At 54.1% G+C, this 20,343-nt stretch overlaps 1 protein-coding gene across 9 annotated transcripts in view; it reads left to right on the top strand.

Annotated features, from left to right (window-relative positions):
• Positions 1 to 20,343, top strand: part of SCUBE1 (signal peptide, CUB domain and EGF like domain containing 1) — a 136,579-nt gene that overhangs the window by 36,218 nt on the left and 80,018 nt on the right. For all 9 annotated transcript variants that reach the window (XR_011433781.1, XR_011433780.1, XM_023631758.2 and 6 more), the window contains one exon: positions 12,924 to 13,058. Coding sequence is in view for 7 of the 9 variants with exons in the window: in XM_023631758.2 (XP_023487526.1) it covers positions 12,924 to 13,058 (135 nt within the window). In the remaining 2 variants the exon portion in view is untranslated. The remainder of the gene's footprint in view (positions 1 to 12,923; positions 13,059 to 20,343) is intronic.

Genomic DNA, 20,343 nt, shown 5'->3' with positions numbered 1-20,343 from the left:
TCACTGCTTAGTCTCTGCCCCAGGGTGGGTCCTTGTGCCTTCTTGAGTGCATGACTGAACAAACAAACCCATGTGACTCATCACAGCTGTTCTCTGGGGGAAGGTGTGGGCATTGAAAGGTGACTTCACATGAGGCACCTGCTCATGCACACGCGCTCTGGGGGGGAAATCAGCAAATCGTGTGCAGATGCACAGGCGTACAGTGAGGAATGTTAAGAAAAAGCTCATAGTCTTTGACCTGGGAACCCCACTTCTGGGACTCCATCTGAAGGGAATAATCCCTAAAATGGAAAGAGCTCTAGCAGCGTAGATGTGTCCCTCACTGGGGAGTTTATTCATGGGGCGACATGGAGATGAGTGCACCGAGGGCAGGGTGGGGTCCCTTGCCAACTGGACAAGCAGCAGGAAAGAAGGGCAGGGTCAGGACTGAGTCCCGGCACGGAAGACGCTCTAACTCAACTCTCCGTGAAGAAGGGTGGGAAGGACATGTCCAGAGGGACTCGCTACCGCTAGGAGAAAATCAGCACGTGAAAAAGACAAAATAGATGCTCATGATTGTGGTGGTAGCTAGAGTGTAGCTTTGTTATCTTTTTTTTTTTTTAATGTTTTTCAAAATTCCTTGTAAATTCAAATTTTTAAATAAAAAACAGTTTTATTGGACAGGTGATAGGGAGCCATGCCAGGTTCTTGAAAGGAGGAATGCCATGCAAAGGAAGTGGCCACGAACTGGGCCTGGCAAGGGTGGGGCTGGCCATGGAGAGGCATGGCGGTCTTTCCAGCTCTTCATCCAAGCTCAGTGCCCCATTCCTTTTCCGGCAGCCTCCACCTCTGCCTTTCTGCAGCCCTTCAGTCTGCTACTTCTTAAGTGTGTTGACTGTTGGCACAAAATCATTTTTCAGTCTTCTTGTGGCCACATGACCCCCCCAGCAACGAGGGACTGCTGAGAGCAGGAAGGGACACGCCCCTCAGAGTGAGCCCAGTAAAGGAGCCATCGTAGGATGGGGGCAGGAGGCACAGGGCCCGGGGTGTGCTGGGGGGCTCTCACTCGGAGAGAACTCCCAGGTGGTGACTGGTGTCCGTGTGGAGGGCGCTGGCAGGAAGGAGTAAAAGAACGGGCCACCATGAAGTACCCACAGTACCCTAACAAGTGGAAGGATCTGGATTTTACGCTCAAAGCTTCGGAAGGTGGAGAAAAGTGCTGCGTTCAATCAAGAGGAATTGATTCCTGGAACCTCAGAATTCCAGGCAGTATTGAGGGTGGGAAGTTTATGCTGGGAATAAGTCCTTTGAGCTGGCTGGAGTCGGACGTGGTGGACTGGCTGGAGGACTGTGTCCCCAGGGCAGCGTGGGGCTCCTGGGCCCTGCCTGGTTCAGGGGAATTTTTCCCAAGGCAGCAGGACTGCACTGCCTGCCCGATCCACAGGTAATCACACCCAGTGTGGCCTGTTTTATTTCTGAGGATGTTCATTCAGGATCCTGTCAGAACATTTCCCCTCTCTTTTCTTAGAACTTCTCGCTTTGGGTCCATGATTTGTTTGTTTGGTTTTCCTCTCCTTCCCTCTTTCCGCTCCTCCATTCCTCTCCCCATCAAAAGAAATTTTTAAAAACTCCAGTGCCTCTCACAGATGTCCAGCCAGGATCACGTTCACAGCTGCGCTGTCAGAGGCCTGAAGTGGGGGACAAAAGTGTCCAGTACCCTTCCTGGCTCTGTCACTCATGCATTGGTGACAGAGCAGGCCACTCCCCACTCGGAGCTCCTGGCTATAAGACTGCTGCTGCCCTGGGGGAGACTGAATGAGACCCTGGAGCAAGGGTGCCTGGCACAGAGCAGGGGCCCAAGGACCGTGGTTTCCCTTCCGTCTCCTGCAGCCTCCCCTCCTGCCCACGCTTGAGAGATTAGAGGAAGGGCTGGTCTTGTCGTAAGTGGCATAGACAGAGGTCAACAAAATGTCATTCAGGAGGGCATCACACTGTCTCCAAACCCCTACCCTCTACCTGCGTCCTGAAGCAGTGTCCAGTTAGAATGGCTTTTCTTTAGCTGGACCTTGGTCCGCATCCCAGTGAAGGCACTGATGAAGCAGGAGGACACTTCAGCCTGTGCTCACTTACAGGAGCCCTGGGTAGGTCCGTTCGTTCATTGAGCCCCAAAGCTCACAGGCCGACAGGATTTGAGGGCATCTCCTCCTCCTCCATCCTGGCCTCTCCACAGGCTCCCCACAGGCAGGGCTGTGCTCCCCCTAGGATGGGGCTCACTCCCAGGCAAGGCTGATGCAGACAGATGGGCACGGCTCTTCCCTGACCAGCCCTCACTTAGCCTCCTGACAATCTGATGGCCTCTGTCCCCTGAAGACCCACTGGCCAGCACTCACTCCCATCACTCATCTAGGGCTGCCTTTTTTGACTGGCTCCTGGAGCTCCAGGACCTCACTGGGCAGACCCTCTGGGGCCACACAGCTCATCCCTGATGAGCCAGGGCCTCCAGGCCACAGCTGCCTCCCCCAACCATGTTTTGTAGTTCTCACTCAGTTACTTGGTCCACAAACATGGATTATTTGCCCCATGCACTGTTTAAAACCCTGGGATACAGTGATGCTCCAGACAGACGCACAGCCCCTGTTCTCAAGGACTCTGTAATCTCTGGGGAGACAGAGAGAAAAATACAAAGAAGATACCAGGTAGATGGAAGAATAAGGTAGACAGGAGTACTGGGGAAATGTGAGTACCAGGTAGACGAGAGTACTGGGTGGATGGGCGTACTGGCTAGATGGAAGTACTAGGTAGATGAAAGTACTAGGTAGATGGCAGGCGATGTGATGGGTGACTGCTGCTTTAGCTTGGTGGTCAGGGAGAGCATCTCTGAAGAGGTGACATGTGAGCTGAGGTCTGAATGAGGAGGAACCAGCCATGCCAAGATCAGGGAAACACATTCCAGGCAGAGGAACAGCAAGTGCGAAGGCCCAGAGATGGAAACAGGTAGCTGTGGTCAAGGGACAGCCAGGGCACAGTGTGCTGCCGTCGGATGAGCACGGAGGAGGCTGGGAGGAGGTGTGGGCAGAGCAGTTCACTTGGGCCTGGTCAGCAGGAAAGGGAGTTCGCGTTTTAGTCACAGTGAGCGAGGAAGCCTCTGGAGGCTTTCAAGGAGAGGACTAGCACAGCTGGTTGACACTTAGAGGTCACTGTGTGGGATGGCGGGGCAAGGGTGAAAGCAGGGAGGCCAGTGGGGAGGCCACCACAAGAATGCAGGCTGGAGAAGAGGAGAGTGGGCCCAGCGATCCCTGGGGTGGAGGTGAGATGTCATGGTACTTGGGTTTATTTACAGATGGAGCTGACAGTACCGGACCTAGTAGGAGATTAGATGTGGGGAGTGGGGAAGGGAGGTATCAAGGATGACCACTGGGGGTTCTGGCTGAAGCGACTGTGGATTGTGCTGCTTTTGGCTGAGATGGGGAAGGCTGAGGGCAGGACCAGGCTTGGCTTTATTCTCTTCTGTTTTCGTGGGAGGCGGAGTTAGGAGTTCAGCGTGGGCCTTGTTAAGTTTGTCCTGCCTATCAGACATCCAGGTGCAGGCACCGGCTCAGCCACTGATGTCTAATCTGGAGAGTGGAGGAGCAGGCAGGCCTGGAGGTTTGAGTAGCATTGGCAAGTAGGTGGCTGGTAAAGCTGTGGGACAGGTGACATCTCCTGGGAACAGCGCCAAAGAGGAGCCCAGGCCTCACTGGCCTGGCCCCCACAGATGCACTGAGCTCCCAGGGTCTAGTGCTTCCCGGGGCTGTTCGAAAGGAGGTAGTGTCCACAGAATGGAAGAACGTGTTTGTCAAGCATGTATCTCGTAAGGGTCTAGTCTCTGGGGTCTATAAAGAACCCTTGCAACTCAACAGTCAAAAGGCAAATAACCCCATTTTTAAATGCGGGTTTAAAAAAAGGACTTGAATAGACATTTCTCCAAAGAAGATATACAAATGGACACTAAGCCATGAAAAGATGCTCGACATCATTAGGAGAGAAATACAAATCAAACCATAATGAGATACCACTTGACACCTGCTAGGATGGTTATAATTTTTTTAAAAAACAAACCATGGAAAATAACAAGTACTGGTGAGGATGTGGAGAAATTGGAACCCTTATATTTGGCTGGTGGGAATGTAAAATGGTATGTAGCCACTAAGGAAAAACAGTTTGGCATTTCCTCAAAAAGCTAAAATAGAGTTACCATATGACCCAACAGTGCCACTCCTAGGTATATACCCAAGAGAATTAAAACATGTTCACACAAAACTTGTACATAAATGTTCATAGCAGCATTATTCACGAGAGCTGAAGAGTGGAAACAACCCAGATGTCCATAGCTGGTGAATGGATAAATGCAATGTGGTCTATCCACACAACGGAAGATTATTCAGGCATAAAAAGGAATGGAGTACTGACACATGCTACAACGTGGATGAACCCTGGAAACGTTAAGCTACGTGAAAGAAACCGGACACGAAAGGCTGCATATAGTATGATTCCAATACTATGAAGTGTCCAGAATAGGCAAATCTGTAGAGACAGAAACTAGACTACCAGTGGTTGCCAGTGGCTGGGGGAGGGGAGAATTGGGATTGATAATGGGTCCTGGGGTCTTTTTGTGATGATGGAAACGGTCTGGAATTAGATCATGGTGATGTTCTGACAACGTTGTAAATAGACTAAAAATCATTGACGTATACCCTTTAAGATGGTGAATTTTATCTAATGTGAATTATATCTCAACAAGAGTACGTAGTTGGCGAAATGAAAGAGGTAGCACGGGCAGAGCATAAGAAGGTAGGTCTTGTCCCGCACTCCGAGCAGGCCACACGCAGGACCAATTCTGGGCCATGTCCAGTTATGGGCCAACATTAAGCGTCTCATAGGCTGGGCCCCCCGAGAAGGGTGACTCAAGTGGCCAGCAGGACAGAATGTACGTCAGGAGGAAGCAGTTCCAGGAGCTGAAGCTGCTCTGCTTGGAGATGGGAAGGCCGAGGCAGGACTGAGTGCTCCCTTCAGATGCGGTTTAGTGTCACTTTTACAGTTTGAAGGGACTTTCCTGTCCCCCAGGCATGTTCACGTGGGTGAGTCCCTGGGCCCTTGCAGTGACTCTGTGCAATAGTGGCTAACATCCATTGGTGGCTTGTGTGCACCAGGCACCGTGCCGAGTGCTTCACTTCCCTCATGGTCTTTAATTCCCAAAACAATTCAGGTACTGTTATTCCTGTTTTATAGAGAAGGAAAACAAGGGCCAAGATGGTTAAGGGATCTGCCCAAGGTCACATAGCAAGTTACTCATTGAATCTTGCACTGTAGCTGGTGTGACTTGCAGGGCAAGAACCAGGACCCATAGGTAGTAGTCGCAGGGACACAGCATGTGGATTTTTATAAGGAGAAGCAGTCAGCAGTCAGAGCTAGACAGCAAACTCCTGGTCCTTAGAGATGTTCAGTGCTGCTCAGCCATCGCTGGGAGACCACAAGGCAGCGGCTGGGATTGAAGGTGGGGCCCAGATGAGCAATGCAGTGACCAGACCCTGAAAGCCAGCAGCTTCAACAGCGCTCTGGCCTGCCCTGGACTGGCCCCTTGGGTCTAGATGTGAGCAGTGGGCTTGCCCGTCTAGAAAGCTGACCCACCACTCATGTGCCTTACCTCCCAGCCCTGAGCTGGGACTCAGGCCCAGCCTGAGGGCCTCAGTGTCAGAGCAGAGCTGCACTGGGAGACCCTGTGTCTCCCACACACAGCCGACCTGCTGGGGAGTCAGGAGCCCCAGACAAGGCCCCAGCTGATGCCCAGACCAGGAAACAGACAGGTCCCGAGAGACCCCAGTCATACCTCCTGCCTGCCTGTGCCAGCACCTCTAACAGCTCAAGGAGTGTCCTGGATCTGGCAGAACTTAGGCCTCAAAGCTTTAAGACCCATGTGTATTTTACCAGAAATCTAATCCATCTGGTTCTCATTTATTTACACTTAACTCATCAAATGCAATTTTGCAAGAGTCGCTCGATAGCCAAGCGGCTTTTCTGCCTAAGCTTTCCTTCTGAAAGGAGCCAGGGAGAGCTGGGGCCTCCACCCTTGGGGACCAGGAGGGAGCTCTCAGGGCTGGAGGTTGAGTTTGGTTCCTGAGAGGGGCTGGTGCCTCTGCCTCTGTTCCTGGACCCTTGGTGGGAGCTGGAATGCGGGAGCCAGGCACAGGGCCTGACACACAGTAGGCTCTTGGCAGCCAGGAAAACATGGGTGGGGTCCAGGCAGAACACAGAGTCTCTGTTGCAAATCGTGAAACGTTCGTGGGAAACACAAGGCAACCAAAGCTGGACCCAGAAGTAATTTTTAGTTATTATAAATAACTGCAAACCTGGATTCTTGGTCCAAAGTGGGACGAACAGCCAGCTATTAATAAAAACAAACACCAGCACTTTGGGCCAGAAAGCAAACCTCATGGGCAAACCTCAGTCCTGCCTGCAGAGGCCTTTCGGAAACAGATCAATCTACAGCCCTTTGATGTCGGCTCTGGAAACCCTTCTTGCTGGAAAATGACTGTGTCCATCACAGTGCATGGGCCCAGCCCAGACTCTTCGGTGGCTGGCGGGGGTGGGGGTGGCCTCTGCCTGTGAGTGGTGGGCACACCAAGCAGACCTGGGCAGAGTCACAGCTGAGGGCTGTCTCCCCACCCCCGCATGCAGACTGTGCTCGCACAGGGTGCTGCAGAGTGAGGTGGGAGCACCTGACCCCAGAGCCCCTGTTTGGACTTGATCTTTGGTGCCAAGGTGCTGTGTCCTGCTCTAACTAGAGTCGTCACAGTGGCCGCTGGGACTGGTAGGGAGAGGCTGAAGGCTGGGAGATCCAGGAGGAGCATGTAGACTACACCCGTAGGGAGAGGCTGAGGCCCAAGCCAGGGCTGGGCTGTGGGAGTGGAGGCGAGACAGATGGGCAAGGTGTTGAGGAGTCAACAGCCTTCGTGACTGCTTGGGTGTGGGAGGGAAAGGGGGAGGGGCTTCTCAGCCCAGCCAGTTCTCAGGCAGGATGGCTGGGTGGGGGCAGGGCAGAGGTGGAGCGAGTCCCCTCTTTTGCCGCCTTTGATGCCCTTATCTACCTCCCTCCCTCCCATCTTCCGTCTTCCCTTGGCTGTTGGCTGAACAAATGAGTGCTCCCCGTGCACCAGGCACTGGGCCTCAGGCTGGGGAGCAGCATTCAAGGAGCAGAGGCCATATGTCTTTTATCTCAGACCGCACTGGAATGATCTCTTTCGGAGGGTGTCTCCAAGGCCTACCAACTGAGGGCCCCCTGAGCAGGGACCAGCCACAGTTCAGCTTCCCCTCCCTTCCCAGCACCCTTGCCTGCCACCCCCACCCCTGGCCCAGAAGAGTTAGGGGCTCCATCAGCCCTGGTGGCACAGTCAAAGGTGCATCTGTGTGTTACTGGAAGGAGCACATTCACCTGGGGAGACTGCAGGCTGGTGCTTCCAGAGGGCGATCTGGCTAGTCTAGGCAGCCCATGATGAAGGCCCTTGCCCGACCCTCACAGACAGGGGGCCTTTGGGGTTCTTTATCCACGCTACGTCCTTCAGTTCTGTTGCCAATTAGAAGGGTTTCCTGAGAGGAGTCTCCTAGAGTCTGCCCCAGAACCCACGGGGCCTCCTCTCTGCTTTGTAGCTAAGTCTGTGTGCTGAGGAGCTCCCTGCCTTCTGGGAACATTCAGCTGTGGCCATAAATAAAGATGAAGGACCGCGAGCTGCCAGCAGGACTCAGAGGCGGAGCACTCCTCCATCCCACCCTGGGCCTGTTCAGGGATCAGGGATCGTGGATTGGAAACAGGCTTGCTCAGGGCCCACACTGCTCACAGGCTCAGCCTCCACCGAGGCCTCAGTGGTTGGTGACACTCTGGCTTGTCAGGCTGCACAGACATCTTCCTCAAGGACTGTCCACTCTGCCAGCAGGACTGGTGGGAATGGGGGCCAGGGGCACCCAGACAGGGCCAGGGTTTGTGAGAGCCCTGGTGGGGTCTTCTTGAGTGTGGGTGTGCAGGCCACAAAGCTTCCAGAACTCCTCTCCTGCCCGAGTGGTCATAGGCCCTTCCCCATCTATGCCCCACCTTGCCCCTTCCACGAGAATTTCCAGAACACCTCCTCCTCCTCTTCCAGCCTCAGGTCACCAATCTCCCAGCTCTCCGAGGCCCAGCTCCCACATCACCCTCTCCACAAAGCCTCCCGCCTCTGTGCTCGGGTCCAACACACTGGCCGCCTGGTGAGCAGGGACTTAACCAGTGGTGTTCACTTTGTTGCCCTAGGACCTCAGAGCATGTGGCACTTGGTAGGTGCCCAGTGTTTGTGGAGGGAATGAATGACCAGAAACATTTCAGGTGGATTTGAAAGGCAAGAAGAACTTCTGTCTGGACAAGGAAGGAGAGAGTGTCCCAAAAGGAGGTGCACGTGTGCGTAGGAAGGCCAGTGTGCCTGAGAGGGTGTGTTCAGAGAGCAGCAGAATTCTGTAGGGGGCTACTAGAGAGGTGGGCAGGCTATGGGGAGCCTCAAATGAGCCCCCTTTGCATGCCCGGAGGGAGCCGGGACAGTGCTTTGCTCCAGTGGACGGGCCTTGTGTGGTAGTGAGCTCCCTGTCACTGGCGTGTTCAAGCACGTGTGCTATTCAGTTTATCCTGCTGAAACTTGAGCACCCACTCGGCCTGACCCTCTGCAAGGATATAGAAGAGACTCAGGTCTGTCCTCGGCCCAGAGCAGAGACAGTTTGGCCAAGCCCGAGGTCCAGGGCAGGGGAAGGAAGTAGAGAGCAAAGGTTCACCTGGTCTGGGAGCCAGGGCCAAGCAAATTCTGCTGGGCACCAGGACTTCAGAGTGGAGGGGGCTTCTGCACCAGGTACTGGAGACATGAGCGTGTGGGGTCAGGGGGTTTATAAGCATAAATACCCAGGGAACTTAGACTCACTGCCATGATCGGGCCTGAAGTGGCCTCGTTCAGAGAAGCCAGATCACAGAAGAGCAGAGTAAGGGCTTTGGACCTGGACTCACGAGGCTTCAAATCCCCATTCCACGTGTTTTGTAGCCTTGTGCAAGTCTCTTCCCCTCTCTGGGCCTCAGTTTTCTCTTCTGAGACTTGGAATGATAAGGATAACGTCTGCCATGTGGAGCTGTTGTGCAGATTTGCTTTTTCATTCTTTCTTTGTTTTGTTTTGTTTTGTTTTGCTGAGGAAGATTCACCCTGAGCTAACGTCTGTGCCGGTCTTGCTCTGTTTTTTAGTATGTGGGCTGCCAGCACAGCATGGCTGCTAACAGAGCCGTGTACGTCCACGACCAGGCACTGAACCCAGGTCGCTGAAGCAGAACACGCCAAACTTAACCACTAGGCCGCCAGGGCTGGCCCCTTGTGCAGGTTTATTAAGATAGTGCCTGAGAGTGCCACGCCAGGGCCTGGGTGGCAGTGGTGCTGTTATTTATGATAATAAGGCTGCCAGCCCCGCCAGCCAACCTTGATGCTCATCTCTGGGGGGACGTGGGGAGTGGGGTGAAATGCCTACACAGTGGCCCATCAGCACATGGAACAGTCAGTTCCGGGGAGAGAAGGAAGAGGACGGCGTGCACCTCGAGCACCCCAGGAGGGCTTCCTGGAGGACAGTCTACAGTCCCTCCTGGGGATGAGGCCTGGGCGCCTTCCATGGGCCACAGGTCATGGGCAGAACTCAGGTTGTCTGACTCAGGAGGTGTAGGCTCCCTCCTGGCCATAGGGCACCTGTCAGAACAGAATGTGCCAAGTCCTGGGGGACCAAAGAGCAGTGTGTGCTGGGCTTGCCCCGCTCAGGAGAGCCAAAGGGCAGAGTATTTCCCATAATGCTCTGCTGGGCCTGGTGAGGGCCTCCAGGTGAACCCAGTCTGTCCTAAGCCAGTGAATACCCATCTCACAGAACCAGCTGCTCCGGTTGGTCACTCTTCAGACCTCACTGTGGGTCCCGTTTGGAGGGCTGGGGACATGGGGGTGTGAGATGTATGAGATGGGGCCTCAGGCCCTTAATCCAGCTCCTAGAGAAGTTGATAACTGCCACAGGCTACCCAAAGGGATTCTGCGGCCATAATTTCCCACCCAACTTGGGAGCGGGGAGGCCTGTGTTTGGACCACAGTGGAAAAAGGGTACAGAGGGGGCAGCCTCCTCTTCCCTCCTGCTTAATCTCGGGGCTTTATCATTTGGGAGTGGGGACAAGAAATGTTTACATGGCCTTGCATTTGTTTCAAATTATTCATCAGCGTTGGCGAGTCATTGTTCCCTGCTAGTGTAAACAGCCATGTCCCAAGGCCCAGCCACTCTGCCAGCTCATTCAGAGTTTGTAGATGTGTTACGTCAACTGCCCTCTGGTTCCTAGCTTCCAGTGAGGTGAAGAGGTGGGCCAGCCAAGACGGATGGCACCAGGGAGGGGGCTCAGTCATGGTGGGGTCGAAGTAGTGTTTCTACACCATGAATTCAGCAGTTGAGGGGTATATCTGGGTTTTTTTTGTTTTATCAATTGAACCTTTACTAGGGCTGGGGAAGCCAAGGTACAGAGCAAAGAATCTGAGAACCAGGGGGAGAACAGCAAAGAACGTGACTTTAAGGGGGTCTAGACTGAGTCCCAGGAGCAGCTACCCTTGTACAAATCTCACTGTTATGTGTGTGCCGGCAGGTGGGCGTCAGTGCCTCTCCAGGGTCTTATTGGGCCGGAGACAGGAGTAAGCCCAAGTATGCTGGCGTATTCCTTATGCTCCTCATGGCAGGCTGGCTCTGGTTTTGCATTTGCACCTGGGGTTCACAAGTGTATGTTCGAGGTGACACCCAGCTCAAGCTCGGGTTAAGAGTAGCTGGTTCTTCATAGCGTTAGTCTGAATGCGCTTGCTGGCGTGGCCAGCTTGGCTGGGGGGCCAAAGGCACGTGCTCAGGAGCTGGACAGTGGGTTTGAGTCCTGCCTTCGCTCTGAGCAGCTATGTGACTTTGCTCAAGTTACTTCAACTCTCTGTGCCTCAGTGTCCTCCCCTATAAAATGAGTCAGTGACACAACCTGTCGCCCAGGGTTACTGCAAGGATCGAGTGAGTTGGTGTTCTGGAGACCCCATGCTTGACATGTAATGAACACTTGGGGAGTGTTAGCCTTGTGTTCTTGTTGATAGGACGAACAGGACATGGTGCCTGGCGGAGGGCTGTTCATGGTCTAGTGCAGGCCAGAGACAAACCTCCCTGCCAGAGGCGGTGTGAAGGGTAGGTGCCCCAGGAAAGGTGATGCTGCCACTGGGCCTTTGGGGAGCCATCAGTAAAATTTTATTGAGTAGAGAAAGGTTTTCAGAATAATCCCTCTCTGTCCTTCCCAGCTTCCCCCAGGACCCGACTCTCAGGCTCCTCTCAGCAAGAGCCACCTTTACCGTTTTAGCTGTAACCGTTGGTGGCTTTTAGAGTTCAGTGCTCTGCCTCCCTCCTGGCTGCCATACGGCTGACATTTGAGCTTGCTGGAGAATAATGACCTGCCTCACTGTTGGCCTCAAAGGCAGTGACGGTGGGTGGTGAAGTGGTCTGCTGTCCCTGAGCCTAAGTAGGACCCGGCTGAAATCGTGCCAGAGCTGAGTCCTCTCCCGGTTCAGTGAGGTCGCTCTGCTGATTCTTCACCTATTCACATCCTTTTGGTCCCAGTAGTAAAAGATGGCTGTGTTAAAAAGCTCAAGGCCAAAGTGAACGTGTGTGTGTGTGTGTGTGTGTGTGTGTGTGTGTTGGGGTTGGGGGCTTGGCTAGAAGCAGCCAGTAGCTCACGTTGCCTTTGTGGTTTCATATATTTCCCTATTAAAATGACAATACAGACATGGCACATTAAGGTTTAAGAAGCCCTTCTTTCATTAAACAAACTGACAGTGTAGGGGGTTATGACTTTGGTAATTGAAACATGCTGTTCTGTTCAAGACCAGAGCTCCATAAAGACTCTTTTCAGCCAACAGCACCCTTTGTGCCAGCAGCCTCTGGCCAAAAATGAGTGTCGGCCCCGAGGTCTGCCTCTCCCGGAGAGAGGGAAAGACCACTTGGCAGCCCTCCGCAGCAGTCTCGGCAGCCAGAGGTCAGGGCTTTTTAAAAACCTCCCCGTTCTCTGGGCTTTTAAAATCAGTTTTCGAGGCAGAAAGCCTCCAGCGAGGGGGGTTTTAACAGGCTGCCTTGTCCTCCAGCCTCTCCTAAACTGCAAGGTCTTGTACTGCAGTTATAAATCTGAGGTGTGATTGAAGAAAGAGGGGACAGTGGAATTTGGTTGGCGGGGCTCTGTGTGTTGAGGGTAGATGGTGCAGGTTGCAAAATCTTCCTAGAGAGGGAGAGTCTGGCGGCATGAGTGAGAGCCCAGGTTTGGGAGTCAAACCACCAGATTTGAATCCTGCCTCTGGGGGACCTTGGACTTCGCCTCTCTGTACCTCAATTTCCCCATCTATAAAATGGGCTAATACCTGGATCTGACTTAAAGGGTTGCTGTGAGGATTAAAGAGGTCAAAGGATTAAAGAGGTAAGACGCTTAGAGCAATGCCAGGCACACAGGAAAATCAGGGTTGGGTAGCATTACGGCCATTCTAACTATCTACCTCTGTGGAGTAACTCTGTGAGATCCTGTTCGTGGAGTACTACCATAGAGAACTACCTTGCAGTCCCACCGTGGAGCGTCTCTGTGGAGTATCCCGCAGTATAGCACCATAGAGTTCCTCCGTAGAGTCTCGCTGTGGTGCAGGACCGTGCAGTCCCACTGGGGAGCATCTCTGTGGAGCAGCGCTGTGGTCTAGCTCTGTGGAGTGCCTCCCTGGAGCTGCTTCCGTGCAGTCTGGGGAAACTGATTGCTTCCATTTCCCACCAGCCAGTCACACCTCGCTTCCAGCTCCACATGTGATTTCTCTTCTCCTCTTTTCTTCCTCTTCTCACAGATGTGGATGAGTGTCAGGACAACAATGGTGGCTGCCAGCAGATCTGCGTCAATGCCATGGGCAGCTACGAGTGTCAGTGCCACAGTGGCTTTTTTCTCAGTGACAACCAGCACACCTGCATCCACCGCTCCAACGGTGAGTACTGCCCTTGCTGACCGAGCGGCGCTTCCAGCCCCACAGGAACAGGTGGCCCCTGGAAACCCCTTTCCCACATCTTGATTCCAGGGGCTGCAGGGTCCAGGCATGGAATTTGGGTGGTGGCCAGAAGGGCTATTTTGTGCTTCTGGTGTTGGTTCTGCGTGGGACTCCTCCCAGCTCCCTCCCTCCGCCCACTATGCCTCCGCTGTCTGCGTTCCTGGCGTTTTTGTGTGGAGGTGAGGTGAGGCCACAAATAGTCAGATGTAACCAGAAAAGCTGTTTTACTTTCTGGGCTGGGGGCTGGCTCTGGCCAGGAAGAGTGGGGCCCCATTCTCCATGGTTCCCTTCCCCAAGGGGGACTCAAGGCCTGCCCAGGCTGAGTGCCAATTTCTCAGTATTGAGTCTGGCAGCACCAGCAACTCTCTGCTGCACGTTCACTGGGTCATCAGCCAGTGGAGGGTCCTTGTGATCGGGCTCCTGCTGCCCTCTGGAGGCCAGGTAGGAGGGCAGGTCAGCCTGGGGCAGTATAGAGAGACCCAGGAACACTCCTGGCCAGCCCAAGTGCTGGGGTAGCCTGGGAACAGCCCAGACTGGGACAGAGACTGGCCTCCAGCCAAGCCCAGCAGGTGAAGGTTTTTGGTGTCAGAGCAGTGGTGATCAGAGTTTGGGTCCAAGGCAGCAGGGCTGTGAGGTAGGACAGCGGTCCAGAAGCCAGGACTCATGTACTTAGAAGAGAGGGGCTTCCAGGCAGAGGGAATGGCTTCTGCGAAGGCATAGAGGCATATCTTGCTTAAGGTAATGGCAAGGTCTGGAATCTCAAGGCGGGCTGTGTGCTGCAGCCGAGCAGGCTGAGGGCAGAGGCGAGGGCCAGCTCTCCTGGGGCCTGGCCATGCTTGTGGTCAAGGGAATAGATGTGGAAGGAGGACAGAACAGCCCCATGGCCGTGGTCCCAGCCTGAGCCCCTCCCCCTTCACGGACCTTGACAGGAGAAGTGCTGGAAGAGCGTGGAGGGGCCTCCCCTAAGGGCCACACCTCCAGTCCAGGGCACTAGCGGGAGGCTGGAGAATGGCTCACAGTGAAAGGTAGAGAACGAAAAGAACTGGGCTCCAGACTGGCTGTGAGTCCAGCTCTGCCCCCTGGCTGGGAGCCCTTCCTCAGCAGCCCCGATACTCTGAACCTCAGCTTCTTCATCCACAAAGTGGGCTGTGGAGTTGACCTGGCAGGGGCTCTGGAGGATGGAAGGAGATCCTGGGTAAGAAGTGCCCAGCATACGCTAAAGCTAACGAAGGTGTGAGGTGAGACCTGGGGGTCCTGGGCATGATTTTATTTGAAAGCATTTCCTGAGAAATAAAAGAGAAAAACATTTAACAAGTACAAAACCCAGGATAATTAAGCAGAACTCCTTTACCAGACTCCTTAGAATTGTTAGTGTTCTTTTAGGCAGTTTCCTCCAAGACAAGCGGGCCTGATGGCCCCAGCACTGCCGTGTCCCCAGGGACATGAAGGCCACGCTCCAAGGTTCCTGGGGGCTTGCTCGAGTCACACCATCCAGACTTCCACAGCAGCCCACACAGGCAGCTCAGCTTGTGCCTTAGGAGACCTCCCAGCTGTGGGGCTGCGGGGTTGACTGCCCAAGATGAGGACCCTGGGCCCAAATCAAGTTTTATAAGAAGCTGATTTATGGGGAGGAGAGTGAGTGTTTGTGGTGGGAGGGCGGTCCTGCTTGCATCAAGGAGAGGAGGTTTTACAGGGCAGCTGCCCTGAGGAAGCCGTGGAGTCCTAAGGCCAGGGTGGCCTGAGCCTCTTTTTCAGCCAGCTTGCGTGTGCTCTGTTCTTTTGATAAATGGTATTCCCCCAACCAGGGCTCCAGGAGAAGTTGTGAGGCCCCTGGTTGAAAGGAGGCTGCACAGGAAGGGGAAGCCAGCACACTGCAAGATGGCAACTGTGTCCCTTTGTAATAGGCTCCTGGTTTGGCCTGGAAGCATTCACTGTACTAAGGATGTTACAGAGCAAATGTCTGCATCAGCCAAAGGAATGGGGTTGGGGAGATGATGACGTGGGAAGCGGTGACGGTGACTGCTGTGGGACTGTGCACTTACTCTGAGCCACACACGGGCCCTCACGGCAGCCTGGTGAGGTGGGGGTATTAGAACCCTTGCAAGTTAGGGGACCTGCCCAAGGTCACACCATGGGGAAGTGACAGAGTCAAGATTCCAGCCCAGGGCACTAGCTGTAACATGATAAGACCGGTAAGGAAAGAAATAGGGTGGTGGAAAGGACAGGAATAGGCCTGAGCAGAAGGCCTCTTTAAGGAAGCCACACATGAGCTGAAACTGAACAAACAGCAAGAGTGGTTGTGGGAGGAGTTGGGGGCAGTGTTCCAGGCAGAGTATGTGCAAAGGCCCTGAGGTGGGAGTGGACCAGGCTCATGTGAAAAGCAGAATGAAGGATGAGGTGGTGGAGCACGGAGAGCCAAGGGGACAAGGAGCCCAGGTTGAGGGGAGCTTAGCAGAGGCAAGACCCCGTGAGGCTGGTGGACCCTGGGCAGGAGTTCAGATTTTGTGTGGAGGGCAGCCACGGGAAGCTGGTTAGGCAGAGGTTGAAAAGGATGCTGGAGGGGAGAGTGGAGGACTTCTAGGGGAACTCGGATACTTCAGGCGCTGGGCCTCAAGTTAATTGTGCAGTAGAGCCTTGAATTCATGAGCCTCACCCCACCCAAGGGCCCTGGGTGGCCAGATCCTAATTTTTAAGTGAAGCCAGGAATCCAGATTTAACCAGAATACAAATTTGAGGTCCTCACCCCCAATCTGTGTTAACCAGCACCTTGATTAAAGAAGTCCCGTCTCCCGTTAGGATTTTTAAATCTGGGCAATGCATCGATCTAAAAAGCAGCAGATGACTTCTCGGACACCTTCTGAAGGATGAGGGGTAGCATTTCCAGGCTTTCCCAAGGCTGTGCGGAAGGACTGAAGAAGAGGCCAGCTGTCCGTTGATGCCCGTGGGTGGAGATGGGGGCCTGGGTGACTGGACAAGTGGCCCCCCTCTATGAGTCTCATTCAGTTGTTGCACAACTGCCCGCCACAATTGTGTGACAACCACAGTAATGATTGTTACAGCTCAAAATCAGAGCTTGTCTGGGGTTCTGAGACCCAGCCTATTTTATACCTGAGTAGCCTCTGATCCCCGTGGCTCCTGGAAGGGCTGATGGGTCCAGAGCCATTTGGCAGAACAGATTCCTGTGTCACTTGACTCTTCCTAATGCCTGTCAGCTCTTTGGAGCCTCCCCTGAGCAGGGAGACTAGCACACAGGCTGATTTCGGTTAGATGGGGCTAGATGCACGAGCAAGGTCAGCCCAGGTCAGTTCAGGCTCCTAGCTAAAAAACAAGGCCGTGGGGCTCAGCTTTTCTGAATGGCTCCGCTTCCCAGCTCCAGTGCAAACCCTGGCCCAAGGCATGTGGATCTGGCCAGGCCGCAGTGGGGAGTTGTAGGTCCTCAGCCATTCTCCGTCTCCACCGGCCATGTGGCCTCTGCACAGTCACTCCTGCCTGTCTGGGTCTCTTCGTGTGCAAATGGGGACCAGTAATCCCTCCCAGGCCAGTGGGGGATCTGTTAGGGGAAATGCTTTGAAGCAGTTGAGTACATTGCCTACCCTAGGGTGGCAACTCACGTAGGCAGCTTCTTCAGGTCTTTAGACCTCAGGCGTGGTTTGGGGACACAGGCTGTTCCCCTGTCCCCACACTGGGAGCCAGAGTTGTTGGGATCTGTGGCCTGTCTCCCGCTACTCAGCATTTCCGGGCGCTGGTTCTGTCACTATGACAGTTCACACTCGCCTCCCTCTCAGCCTCTGGCCCAGCAAGCAAAAACAGTTGCTCCTCTGCCCCACGACCCCCGGGCAGACGCTCTAGACCAGTCACAGCCTCTGCTGCCCCGCATCATGGTCATGCCACCCGGGGTCCTCTCCAGTCCCAGAGTGGACGGGCTGCTGGGGAGCCAGCACCATCATGCTCCCTCCCTCTCCTGTGCTTGCTGTGTTTTCTTTACCTTATGTCCTGTCTCTGCTCCAGGAAGATGTTGCCTCCTGGAGGACCTTTTCCCCTTCTTCCCCAGGTAGAGTTCTTTCAGTCCAAGCAGAAGAGACTTAGGGAGGAGGAGGTGCTCTAAAAGGCGTAGACCTTACCAGCTATGTGATCATTCATTCATGTGCCAGGTCCAGGGCCAGTCCCTGGGATCCCAGTGTGAGCAAAGGCGGGCATGGTCCCCTGTGAAGCTTTCAGTCTAGAAAAGGGATCAGATGCTGAATAAGGGTCCTAGGAGTTACCATATTATAATAATGAGCTGAGAAAAAACCCTCTGGAGGGAAGGTCTGGGGCTCCTAGGGGCTCTCATGTCCTCATCTGAACAGCAGAGATGGAATGAGAGCAATCTCCTGACAACAGATTGCTGCTCTCGTGGGCACTGGTCCTGCACCACCACTGTTGCCCGTGGGGGTGGGTGTGAAGTGTCTGTGTCCCTCAACGCGGTCAGCTGTCCTGCGCAGCTGTGCTCTGAAGCCTCACCAAACGCCCACTCTGGGCTGAATGCAGCAGTGGTGGAAGGCACTGGAGTGAGAGGAAACATTTCGTTGTCCCCACAGGCTCACAAGAGGGCTTCGGGGCTGCATGTGTCAAAGCTGAGCTCTGGGGGCCTTTGACACCTCTGGTCTTCTTGTCGACTCTGGGTTACACCTTGATTAAGAGCACAGGTTCTGGGGCCCAGCTGCCTAGGCTGGAATTCAGCTCCACCCTCATTATCTGTGTGACCTTGAGTAAGTCAACCTCTCTGTGCCTGGCACTACTTCATAGGGTTGAAAGGTCATTCAGTAAAGGTGGGCTCTTATTGTTATTTATCACAGATGAGGAACCCGCAGGAGAAGGCAGAGCTCCCCCAGGGCCCCAGAGCAAGCCAGCAGCAAACCGGGCCTGGATGCACACTGAGCAAGGCTCTGCTGACGCGTGCTGGGTGCTGGCTGCAACCTGAGCTTCCACTGAGGGGGGAGGGGAGCTCAGGAGTCAGGCCTCATCCCCAAGGAACTCACTTCCAAGAGGAGAGCTGGTGGCCCTTGCACCTGGGCTTATTCATGCGCAGGGTGGCACATGCCGACACGTGGGGCTCGTCCAGATGACTGGCCTCACTTGTTCATCCCACACAAGCTCATTAGCACCCCCGACCTGTCCTGCCTGGGCTGCAGAGGTCACACAGGGCCCTGCTCTCCAGGAGGGCCCCTCCCCTATCCTCCCTGCAGAGGTTCAAGCCGTGTGCCAGCCCTCTATCTGCTCACACTGCTCCCCAGATCTGAGGTGCCCCACCCCACCCTGTCTACTGACAGGGCCCCCCTCAGCCCTCAGTGAGAGCGCCCAGTGTGGCACAGCCTGTCCTGAGCTACCCCAGGGAGACTTGTCAGGCTCTGGTGGCCACCTCTGTCCCCGCCGCCTGTTGTTGCTGTTTTCTTCCTGGTGCCTGTGTCCTTGCAGCTTGGGAACTCCCCGGGGGCCGAGACTACTTCGCTGTGTGCGTCTTGTGCTGACGTGGGGCCCTTCGGAAAGGACCAAGGGAGAAAGGAGAACTATGCTCAGCTCTCAGTGGCTCCCTGGGCCTGGGCACTCTGCATCCTTGGGTTGTGCAGGCAGATTCCTGGTCAGCATGTGCTAGTGGATGGTGTGGTGTGGACCAGGCGCTGGCCGAGTGACAGGGAGCCAGAGGCTCTGTGGAGCCGCCTGGCAGAGACCAGGCTGCTGCATGGTTGATGGCACACTGAAGCCCCGCTGTGCTGCCTCCTTGCCCATGTTTCATTCTCTAGAGCAGGCCACAGGGCAGCTGAGCATCTGCCCTGCAAAGCTGAGGCCTGCGCAGAGCAGATGCCAGGCTGGCAGTCTCTCAGCAGAGGCACCGTGGGTTTACCTGAGTGCATTTAACCTTCCGTTTAATGTCCTTCTGAGCCTGTTTAAGTGCACATGTAAAACATGCTAGGAAACCACATTGCCCTCCCACCACTGCATTCCATGTTGTACTCGGGGCCGCGTTCACAAAGCTCAAGACTTGGTGTCAAGGATGACACTGGTTCCAGCCAAAATCAGAGGAGGGGGCCAGGAATAGAAAAGCTTGGCTTCCTTTGCATTAAATAATAATGATAATGATAGCGAGAGCTGCATCATGCACTTACTGCATGCCAGGCACTGTTACTGAGCACTTTTCATGCATTACCACGTTGCATCCTTACAGTGATTCCATTTTACAGATTAAGAAACCAAGACACACAGAGATTAGGGAACTTGCCCAAAGTTGTGCAGCCAGTGGCATGGTGGAACCCATGCTCTGGTGGTCTGGCCCTGGAGCCTGAGCAAACTACGTGGAGGCTTCCGACATGGCTTGGACCCCCTCTGCATAGCCAGCCAGGTGGGGTGAGATCCGAGAGAGGCCCTGAGGGACAGCAGAGATGCCTCCTCGACTGGCAACCCCTGTGGTTCCACACTGTCAGCGTTCCAGATAGCAAGTGTGCCTCTTTAAGCACCAGGAGTTCAAAAGACATTTTGTGGTGGGAATTTTCTGAAATGCCTCACTCACTTCCCTTCTCTCTTCAGGGGAACAGCCTGCGCCAGCCTGGCCTCTTTTCCCTACAATTCCCGATTTTTGGTACAAACTCAGTTATCAAGACAGCCACTCCTTTAGGGCCAGAGAACACTTGTTAATGTTTGTGCCATGCTGAATGTCCCCAGACCTTTGCCAAAAGTAACTCTTCTCTTCTGATATTGCTGCTGTTGGCGGTTCTCTGCCACTGTCTCACGGACACGGTTCCACGTGCACACGCGGGTCAGGGACTGAGGGCTCCTGGCCAGTTGGTAAAATACTTGACCTTTGCAACAGCTGTTTGCCCCCTGGGAGCTGTTTTCACTTATTTCCGAGTTTATAGGTATACTCTGCATGATTGGATTGTGCAAAGATGATCTCTGGGTAAATTAGAATTAATTATTTTGTTTATTACATGAATGCTGCATGAAGTATTTTTAGGATTTCTTCATTTTGTTTGTGTTTGTAAGCGTAAATACTCAAGTGTAACTGGAGACAAAACAATAGGATTTTTTTAACTTCTTATTTTGAAATAATTAGAGATCCGTAAGAAAATGCAGAGTAAAGAGCGGTCCCGCGTACCCTTCACCCGGTCTCGTCTCCCCCAGCAGTCGCGCCTTACATCACCAGAGAACAGCACTGACAGCAGGAAGCTGACGTTGGTGCGGTGTGTGCGTG

This window comes from Equus caballus, chromosome 28 (genome assembly GCF_041296265.1).
Source record: "Equus caballus isolate H_3958 breed thoroughbred chromosome 28, TB-T2T, whole genome shotgun sequence".
Lineage (NCBI taxonomy): Eukaryota > Metazoa > Chordata > Mammalia > Perissodactyla > Equidae > Equus > Equus caballus.
Note: the sequence above shows the minus strand (reverse complement) of the source record. Positions and strands in the feature narration are given on the sequence as shown.